General features: G+C 32.1%; 1 protein-coding gene across 1 annotated transcript in view; it reads left to right on the top strand.

Moving 5' to 3' along the window:
• The first annotated feature begins 3,723 nt into the window (after positions 1-3,723).
• The window catches only part of Lgr3 (Leucine-rich repeat-containing G protein-coupled receptor 3), a 152,957-nt gene continuing 145,119 nt past the window's right edge, over positions 3,724-11,561 (top strand). The window contains exon 1 of the mRNA XM_088262169.1: positions 3,724-4,069. Within this exon, the coding sequence (XP_088118295.1) occupies positions 3,982-4,069 (88 nt within the window). The 5' untranslated portion in view covers positions 3,724-3,981. The remainder of the gene's footprint in view (positions 4,070-11,561) is intronic.

The following is an 11,561-nucleotide window of genomic DNA, read 5'->3' as shown; positions in this document are numbered from 1 at the left end:
CAATCCTACTACTACTACCATCACGCTGTTTCTTCACAGGGGTAGGCAGAGAGGATGGAACGCCACACTCTTCTGTCCTGACATACACTCCTCGCCCTCTTCACATCCATGCATCTAGTCATACATGTAGACTTTTGACATTGCCAGTTTTTAGTTTCTGATTGATCTGATCGTGCCAAGTCTTTTTCAGCCATCCTCGTTCTGTTTCTCACATATTTTCTTAGTCATTCTCTCGTTATACATTCGCTCCACATGTCCATACCACCTTAAAGAACTCTTCCTAACCTTTTCAATTATCCCTTGTTCAGCTTTACATTCCTTTCTTATATTTCCGTTTTTAATTCTGTCATACAATGATTTCTCCGCACATTCATTCGTCCGAGGGAGCGCTCTTCAACAGCGTTCACTCTGCTTACATCCTTTCTTTGCCAATTCCATGTTTTATCCTAAATATCATGTAATCAATATAATACAATGTTTTCAGACCAAAGTGTTTTTATTTATAATCGTAAAAAAATTAAACAGTATTTTTTAAATTTGTTAAATTCTTCCTTCTATTTGGGATACTTGCTTAAGTATTTTTATTTAAAAAAAAATCATTTTCAAAATTAAAATAAAGTGATCACTTAACCAGCCTATGACAGATCATAAGCCCTGTAAGTGGCTAGACTTTCATATTAACCGTTCAAAATAATAATTTAAGATCCTACCTATATACAGCAAATATTTTGGCGAATGCATATGTCAGGCCATCTGGTTTATCTATGATTACCGGTAAAATCATATTATTTTTTGACATCTCATCAAAGATGAAGAAGAATATGGAAGTCTGGGCATTTGCGGGGCTGACAACCGTCATGGTTGGTTTAAATGATCACTTTACTCACGTGTAACATTCACCAATTCTACCCATTATTGACAACCACACTACTCAAATTTCTGGAAGTTCTATATATAGGAACCAATTTAGAAACCTTGTTCTTGAATCACTAGAACTTCACTAGAGACATCTATTGGTGAGATGTAAAAAAATAAAATGAAAATAACTCCTGTAATTGGAGATAATCCAGATTTTGTGAACAAGTATTTGGACACACTTAAAATGTTGTAAACCGGTAAAATCCTTTATTTGTCAGAAATTCAGTTTATTTTGTCAGGTTTTACACTGATATAATTTGAAATCACAGATAACAACTAAACTTCCTATACTTACATTAAAGTATAAAGAGCTTTGTCGTTACTGGAAATCATAGGTGAACTAGATGGCCCGCCATTAAATTATTGGGAAATCATTTTTGTGCGTACTAGTTATATATTTTCACAAAATTAACCAAAAAACGCTAAAACTGAAACTGAAAGAGTTTTAACAGTTTTGTTTATTTTTTCTTTATGTCCATTTTTGTCATTAAACCTGACATTTATTAGACATTTTATTTTATCTTGTTTACAACTCCATTCATCTGAATGTCATAAAAAGCAGTAATCAAATAAATTCATGATCTCTAAAATACATTCAATGATATTTTTACCATTTACAAATTATTATATATTTGTCTAGTAATTCGGATACTTGTTTGCGTTGGTAAAGTAATATTACTGTTACTATCATCACACCTCTTCTGCAGGGGTAGGCAGAGAGGATGGGACGCTACACTTATCTATACTGACACCCACTCTTAGCTTCCACTATATACATATATACCCGGAGCGGAGCGAAGGGCTACGTAGAAACACATAAAACATATCGGCTGTCCAAACTTATAAAACAGTTAGGGCGATTATCCACTACCCGGAATTACACGGAATGTTACCGTCCGGCACGTCAGTTATTTATTTATTTATTTTAAAACATATTACATACATTAGTCATATATACATATAATATTCCCGATGAGTAATTTCTATTTCTCATTTTGGGTCATGGGATTAAGGTTAACAAGACTGGAACACAAATAATAAAGTTAAATTTTTTTTTAAATAACCAAAACAATTAGTAGGATTGTTTTAAAACGACGATTTTACGATCGAATTTACGCACAACGTGTTCGCACACCGGTCAAGAGCTCCGATCCGAAGAAAGATGGACAAAAGCACAAGTCAATCGTAGTTTTAAAACGCTAACTGACGTGCCGGACAGGAAAATTACACGGAATTCCGGGTAGTGGACAAGCGCTCTAAGGGTGTTTGCGCACTACACGGAGTTTTACCGTCCGGCACGTCAGTTAGCGTTTTAAAAGATGATTGGCTTGTGCTTTTGTCCATCTTTCTTCGGATCGGTGCGTGAACACGTTGCGCGTAAATTTGATCACGCTAAACTGTCGTAGTCGCTTTCATTTTTCAAAACCGGGCTGCCGGACGGTAAAATTGCGGGTAGTGGACAAGCGCCCTAAGTGCGCACGAAATAAAATAATTAAAAAAATATAAAAAGCTATTTATTATTTTGTGTATTTCAAACTCTTTGGCTTGTAAAATAGCGTTTCTGCAGATCCTACGCTATTCGTTGCACGTGGCGTTTTATGAAAAAAATCACTTAAATTTACTCAAATGTATATTCAAAGAACAAATTATAATAATATTGATATTTGAAATATGTTCAACGCGATTTTTGGCACCAGTTCAATGGAAATTCATATCATGTCAGAATTAACTAAGCCCAGTGGACTTTAAGGTGGACCGGGTCGCATTAAGGCCCAACATACGATAAATCGCAACTTAATCTTCTTTAAACGCATTTTACATTTGACGTAATTGATTTTTGTTTAAAATACCGTTTTTGGATTGAAAAAATAAGTTTTTATTTAAATAAATATGCGGTTTTGAAAAGAAAAGAGTTATTGAAAGGTAATAAAGTTATAAAAAAAGTCTACATATTTACAAAAAAAATCATTATGTATTAAAAAAAATGGACGTGACTTGATGTCCAGCTTCTCATACATGCACGCCGATTATTCCGACTCCTGACCTAACCACTTTTAATTATTTGAAATACTTGATCATGTCAAGTTTTCCTCGGTCTTCTTGTGATTCTATTACCAGTCATATTCGCTTCATATTTTAAAATTTGAAATATTTGATCATGTCAAGTTTTTTTCGGTCTTCTTCTGATTCTATTATCAATCATATTCGCCTAACATTTTTTTCTATTTTTTCTCATTCCATGTACATGCCTCAACCATCCCAGCGCACCTCATTTAATGTGCGTTATTTTATTTTACATATTTCAAATACTTGAAAGTGGTCAGGTCAGAAGTCGGAATAATCGGCGTGTATGTATGAGAAGATGTATGAATATGGAAGAGGCGAAGATTGTGTTCAAAGACAGATTGGTGTGGCGTTCTATTCTCTCTGCCTACCCCTGCGGGGAAGCGGTGTGATGTTAGTTTGTCACATTTGACTAATGAAAGCGTAAAAATATAAGCTGATTCAAAATCTTCTTACGTTATTAACCGATTGAATTTTGGCAACGTAGCATTAGAATACGGGCGTGTTTTTGATATACCTACTGTGATAGTTGTTTTTACCTGGGACGAAAAAAAAACACTTTTTTTAATCTACATATTAAAAAAACGGTTGATTGTCTAATATATTGAAATAAAATAAAAATTTCATTATCACAAGAACAGGTTGCCTTTTCGGTCCAATTGGCGCATGCGCATTTTCTTCCGTTTTCCCGCTGAACAAAATTTTGCGCGTCTCAAAAAGTAAACTGTTGATAGTTTCGGCGGCAGTTTGCCGCACGCGGTCGCGCTACCTACGTGTCGTCATGCTCTCCTGATCCAATTTCCGTATAAAGTTATCGCGAATTTTCACAATCTATAAAAAAATATTATCGAAATCCCCACAGGCTTGCTGAACTCTTCCATCGTTTACCGTAATCATTACTTTTTAAAAATATATATTTAAAATATTGAGCTAGAAAAATTAATTGTTTTTACCAGTTTGTGTTCTGAAATAAGTTTTTTTTCGCCTGATTTTTGAAAAATGAGGTACAAACGCAGTCTTGTACTAGGAACGACGTTGGTGGTGTCAATATTCTTCATAGCAGTGTTGATTTTCTATCTAAGCATCGGTAAGTAATCCCGAATGATTATTTAATATTTCTTTTTATTTTAAATTTATGTACAGAAAAAAGTACATATATTGGCGAGCTTATTGCTATAAAACAATATCTTCCAACCAACCAAAAACAGACTAATGATATTAGTCAAAATGTTTGATACCTTATATCGCTCACTCCTTTCAACAACGTCATATATCAAAAAACTTGATTTTTCAGGAGATCGTTTTTAAAGTTTAAGAATATAATAAAATGTATACAAAATAAATAGTAAGCCACTTATTAAACTTTTTACTTTGCAACAGATCTATTTAGGTAAAACCTTAAGGTTTTTTCTCCATTTGAAAAATATTTAGTATTTTTAAAAAAATAATTAAACAATACATTTTCTTCAAAATGCAAAAACAACACTTTCTGCCCTGTAGCGGGTAAATACTAAGTTAAAAATATACATTTTCTGGGCATTCTGAAAACATGTACAACTGAAAATTGTCCATTTTTGATATTTGACGTTGTTGAAAGGAGTGAGCGATATAGCTGTTTGCAATCAGAGGGTAGATAGTGCTCGAACGTAAAATATAAATGAGAAGGAAAAGTCATGAAGTATAATTTACTTATCTTTTAATGAAGGAACGACTTTATTTAAAATATTTATGAAAATTACAATTGATGATAACAACAAAGGCGATGGAAGAAGGGAGTTTAGGGAAGGAGGTAGAGAAAAAACTGGAGAAAGAGTTTTGATGAACAGTTAGGATTTTAATGATAGATAGTAATGTCTCAGACGTTTCTTAAAAGTTACAGAGAATGTGCTTTTTACAAGGATAGGTAATTCATTCCATAGTCTGGCCGTTTGGACAGAGAAGGAATTACTGAAGAATGATGTGCTATGGAGAGGAATGGAAAGTGCTCTTTCTTGGGAAGAACGAAGTGATTATTACATTCAATGTTTGATTTCAATTAATTACAACTGCTTTATAACTATAATTATTTTGAATGGGTTATATGCTGACTTCTTCTTGAATATGAAGTAAATTGCTATAGTTATATGGGACGTGATTGTGTTCATCCGATTTTGATATAGAGTATAACATCAAAATTATATTAATTGAATGGATTTATTGTGGGAATATACCGATAGTGGTTTCATGCAGAAACATTTCTCAGTAATTTATGATTTAATTTACTCCGTAGATTTTTTTCTTACATTGGCGCTTTTTTAACTATTGTTTCAGCGTTTGGGCTATATTTTTGGGGAGCGTTTTTTGTGTTTGGCTAAATTACCATTAATTTCATTCTGATAAACTTTTTTATTTTATGTTGTTTCACATTTTCAATAAATTTCGCAACTTAGTTAAAAAAAATTGCTTAGCAAGAGCAGATCTGTCAGGAAGCCTAGATGCTTCTGTATCAGATCTGGGCATGCGGTGGGACAGCTTTCAATAAATGATATACCTTAGGATAAGTCTGTTTTTTTAGTTCATTTTTTATTCATCATCGATAAAGAGTAAACTATAGAGATTTTGGCCATGCATAAGAAAAGCAAAGGTTAATAAAATATCTTGAAGAAACTTGAAAGAAAAAAAAATATGAAAAACTTACACTTTTATCGCTAAGTCACGTTTTTAAAAACTTTGTTATCATGATTTATTTTTATAATTTTGGTCCTGTTTTAAGTATAAAAATATAAATAAAATATGTATCTCACAATATTTTTAATTGTGTCCAAATCATAATTGATAACAAATCTGGATTATCTTCACTTACCAATTATTTTTACTTTGACATCTCAAAATAGATGAAGAAGACAAACATTCACCAATTCTACCCATGATAGACAACCACAATACTCACATTTTTGTTCAAAATTCACCACTTAAACGTGTGTAAAGTGATCACTTAACAAGCATATGACAGGTCATAAGCCCTGTAAATACCAGACTTTCATATTCTTCTTCATCTATGTCGAAATGTCAAAATACATAAATTAACTTTAGGACATTTAAAATGATGCTGGCTTTTAAGTATTTCATGAAAATTCAATACAGAGTTTACGACGTTGTTCAGTCGGAGACATTTTGGATTGTCGTATTTTCAAATCCAATCTCCTTTTAGTTTCGGGGAAACTTTTACTGTTTATTCAAATTTAAGCCAGCGACTACCTTTACAGCCTTTTCTTTCTTTCCTTAAAACTTTTATTCTCTTCATAATGAAAGTATTTGCCAACAAACAAGTTAAGAGGAAGTCTGGAGTCCGGCATTCTTAGTTCATTATCTCTTAAAGTTTGTTTAAAAGCAATTCATTTTTTATTTCAAAAGAAAATTAAAATATCATAAAGATGTGATGCTACTTTCAAACTTTTTTCTTTGCTAAAATTATAAAGGTATTTTTTGACTCATTTTTTTTTTTACAAAAATGTTTGTAATATTAGTATATAACCACTCAACGCGATTTTTATATCTACCGGTTTCGAGACGTGCCCGTCTCTTCGTCAGGACAATCACTACCACAGCATGCAAACAATACCACCCTTCACAACCATAGCACCATTTACGTCTCGAAACTGGTAGACATAAAAATCTCGGTGAGTAGCTATATACTAATTTTATTAACATTTTTGTAAAAAAATAAATAAGTAAAAATGACTAACCACAAAGTCAATGCTTTAAATATTAATAATATTGAAAGTAGATTTTTTTTTAAATTTTATTTATTTGATAATGACAAGAAAAAAAATAGTAATTCATTTGCTTGACATTTCTACTTTTGACAATTTTAAGACAATATAAAATTAGTTAAACTGTTCTGTCCAATAAAGAAACTAAGCTCTTGTGCTTGGAGAGCGACTAACATTCATTGTTTATTGTTTATACTTGTGAGTGATCTAATTTATTTTAATTTTATTTTTAATTTTATTTTTTACGCTGCGTGTGTGTTTTTTTCCATTAATATTTATAAAAGGCATTTTTGCTTTGTTTTCAAACTCCGCCCCTTTACTAACCCCCCCCCCCCACTAACTTTCTTCTCTCCTTATTTATAGAACAATTTTTTATTTTATATTTTAGTTATTATTCAGACTTGACGATGGGAGCTTAGCTTCCAAATCTAGTTGTCTTTAATAAAACTCAAGTGGTATAAAAACAAGTGTTTCCTTAATCATTGTAACATGTCTTACCACAAAGTTAATGCCGAAACAATAAATAAAATATGGCATTTAATGTATTTTCATATTTACAAAAATACTTCAATTTATTAACTATTACTGTGAGCCTAAGCGGCTCATTATTAGAAATAGGTATCAAATTGTAGCAAAGTGGGTTCGAACCGAGAAACTCTGACTCAAGAGTCCGCGACACTAACCACGGGACCAAAACCCGACACAAGAATTTTATTATCTCCATTTTTTTATCTGTATGAAAACTATGAAGTATTCGGTTCTCAAATATTTAAAATATTTAAATATTCAAAGTTCTATTAGAATTGTTTGATATTGCATTTTTGTATTATAAAGTCATTTTGGTATCTCGAAGATGAACTTCTTTTTAAATTCAAGTATTTTTCACCCTTTAATAGTTGAAGAATTACTGTTTTTGAAAATGGTTTCTACTTTTGGGACTTGGAATGTTGATAATAATGTATCATCTACGTATCATGCCACTCTACGTCAAAGGTTGGCAATCATCGTGGCAATTTTTACTTTGTAGCCGTTCTAAACAGCGACTACGTGCTATAGTGGAACCACTCTGATGTTTTAAAACCACGACATACGTCTTTATTCCATGCTGCGTTTACCTTTAAACTTTGCCTCGTAATATAATACATTCTCTCCCCTCGTAAAATGGGCAAACTACACTGTATTTATTTTCTTTATAGTGTCTATAATTTTATTTTATCTGTGCATCTATTATATTTGTCATACACATACATACATATATCGCTCACTCCTTTCAAGAACGCCATAAATCAAAAAACTTGATTTTTCAGGAGAACGTTTTTAAAGTTTAAAAATATAACCCAATGTTTTAAAAATAAATATCAAGCCACTTTTTGAACTTTTTACTGTGCCACAGATCTTTTAAGGTACAACCTGAAGGTTTTTTCTCCATTTGAAAAATATTTAGTATATTTATAAAAATAATTAAACAATACCTTTTCTTCAAAATGCATAAACAACATTTTCTGCCCTGTAGCGGTTAAATATCAAATTGAAAATATGCCTCTTTTGCTGGGATATAGTACTTTTTCTGGGCATTCCGAAAACATGCACAACTGAAAATTGACGATTATTTATTTATGTCGTTATTGAAAGGAGTGAGCGATATAACAAAGAGACTTTTAACATATTTATACTAATACCCACCTTTTTTCGCACCCGATGGTGCATAGGGCACTGCATAAAACAGATAGGTACCATGTTGTAGTTGGATAGACGCTCGACAGCGAAACTGGTGGCGCAAGTTTGATTCCCGCCAATGGCCAAACGAATTCTAGAAAGATTAATTTTCACCTAGTGACCAAGACTCAAGTGGCAATGGGCAGGACATATTGCAAGGACAGGACGCCACAAGAGGGACTCCAATTTTTTGAGATGGAGATCTTGGGACAGTAAAAGAAGCGTCGGAAGACCTCGAAAAGATGGTCCAACGACACAGTCGCTGTGGGGGGATAAACTGGCTGCAAGCAGCAACCGACCGAAGAAAGTGGAAGGATACAGAAGAGGCCTATATCCAGCAGTAGAAAACAGAAGGCTAGAGAATAAGAAAACGAAGAGGAAGCATCAATATCTATTTGTTTAACAAATACATGCAATAAGTTGCCATAAGTTATACCCTACATAATATTATTACAATATTTTACGGTATAATAACGAGGTCTAAAATAACCGGAGTACTTTTAAAGGAAGACCAAACAATAATTTAAGTCAGACTATTGCGATTGACACGTCTCATCATCTCTTAGCAATCACCTTTTAGTTTCTAGTAAACACATTAGTAAAATTCTCATAAACTTGAAATATCATTTGCTGTCTATATCATTATTGGTAGGGTAAGGGCGTTTGTGCACTACCCGTAATTTTACCGTCAGGACGTCCGGTTTTGAAAAATGAAAGCGACCATGAGAGTTTAGCGTGATCGAATTTACGCGCAACGTGTTCATACACCGATCAAGAGCACCGATCTGAAGAAAGATGGTCAAAAGCACAAGCCAAGTCAAGCCAATCATCGTTTTAAAACGCTAACTGACGTGCCGGACGGTAAAATTTCATGTAATTCCCCAACAAACAAAAAAATAAAATAATAAATCATTGATTTCCAGCTGCGTTTGTATTTAGCCACCCCATTTCACCCAAAAGTCTCCAAATTCATGTTTATATCAAAATTACTTATAATTTGATTCGACAATTGATCGAATTCGAGATATTTCATCTTTTTTTTCGCTTTGAGTGAATTCCCGAGTGACATAAAATTTTGCTAAGCGTTCGTATACATTTTTTCGTGAATATTTTCGCATTAGTTTAAAATTACGTTTAGTAATCAAATTTTCGCCACGATATTTGTAAGAAATGGTTCTTATCCTTTCAAAAGTTATCGCATTTGATATCTAAATTATGGAAATGAAAAGTAATGTTATCAAGTCAAAACCATTTTAGTGCGAATTACATTTCAAATGTTTTTTTTTCTTAAATGTATTTTTTGTTAGAGAAAAATACAAAATAAGCTTGAAAATAAATATGAATTTAATTTTTATTTCAAGTTTTTTTATGAATATCTCAACAAAGATGAAAAGTAAAATAAAATAAAAACTTAATAGTTTTTTTCCACATATATTTTATTTGACCAGTGACCGGGTTTCGTTATTACCGACATCATCAAACCGGTCTGATGATGTCGGTAATAACAAAATTAGGTCACTGTTTAAATAAAATATATGTGGAAAAAAACTACATAGTTGCTATTTTATTTTATAGAATGCAGTTACACCAAGAAACGTCAGTACGAAACTTAAATCAAATAGATAAAGAAGTCTATTAGAAGTAAGAATATGAAAGTCTGGGCATCAACAGGGCTTACGACCTTTCACTGGGTGGTTTAATTGATCAATTTATACACTGTCTAACATTCACCATTTTACCTATGATTGACAACCACAATACTTAAATTTCGGAAAGTTTAATATTTGCTTCAATCGACAAAAATCAACTGCATTTCACTTCGTCGGCGACATCTATGGTTCAAATTAGTTTTTCATTAGAAAAACCATAATGAAAGAAAAGATTCTTTACTGAATTATTTTAAATATTTTATACAATTATAATTTATTCATAGTTCTTTGAGATTTGCTCCAATTTCGCGTTATTTATATCATGATTTGTATCGTAAACAAATATTTGAATACTCTCAAAATACTCTGTAAATCTATTTATGTATAAAATAGTACAAACGTAAATTTACATTTCATTAACAGATTTAAGTGTTTAGAATTATTATAATCTTTAAATCGTACAATTTCATTACGACGTTTTAGCAAATTTCGGTTTTACAATGAGAACAATGTCTTTAGTAAGCCCGGAAAACGGCGTAGCAAACAATGTTTCAGTATAAATTCGACAACGAATTACAGAGGGTTGGTTATTTTGCAGAGACCTTAGTTTTGATCTCGAATAAACGCTTTTGTGTTACAGAATCCCGGTACAATTTGCTCAGCTTAACAATCAAGAAAATTCACTGCCACGAGAGAAATGTGAATACTATAAATTGAATTTTTCATACAATAAGCCTTTATCTTTCTCCCAATCGTTAACCATTACGGCTTCCTTTTGATGTAAATTAAAAGGCCAACTGATGACATTTTTAATTTTAAGTTTCGACGGCCCCTACGTAAAGTACTCTATGTGCAAATCTGTTACTTTACAGGAGAGAGCTTAGAAGATTTTTTCAACGTATTCTTTTTTTTATTAATTAACGGTTTTGTCTGAAATTCTAAGTATCTAGTATCATACATTCAAAAACACGATGAAATAATGTATATAATCGTTTTAAAACTTTATGATTTGTCAAAATTAAGCAGTTTGCGTTTTAGGAGTTCAGGTCATTTCGAAAATTCGATGTAGATAGTGTCTTATACGCCTGATAACTAGGCGTATTTTTTGTTGTTGTTTTTTGGTTTTTATTTGTAGATAATAAACGGTTAATTGATAACATACAGTAGTTAGAGCACTTTACGTAGGGCACGTCGGTTTGGTGGTATTCAGTGCGTTTAGCTACCATGCTGGAGGTCCCGGGTTCGAATCCCAGGCAGTTAAAAATAAAATTATATGTGATTTCTTTAAAATATTTATAGATTTGGCGTTCAATTTGTAGAACTCCATTTTAATTTTTATACTAAATAATTATATCAAACACTGATTTTTACAGTCTACTTAATTGTATTTCATTATTAAAAACACATAAAAATAAAATTTGGGATACTTGTTTTTCCTTGTTATGAATATATTTTTATTTTT

Source organism: Brachycentrus maculatus, unplaced genomic scaffold (assembly GCF_059751285.1).
Source record: "Brachycentrus maculatus isolate JH-2025_06_01 unplaced genomic scaffold, ASM5975128v1 h1tg000173l, whole genome shotgun sequence".
Lineage (NCBI taxonomy): Eukaryota > Metazoa > Arthropoda > Insecta > Trichoptera > Brachycentridae > Brachycentrus > Brachycentrus maculatus.
The sequence above is the reverse complement of the archived record's forward strand: the minus strand, read 5'-3'. Positions and strand labels throughout refer to the sequence as shown.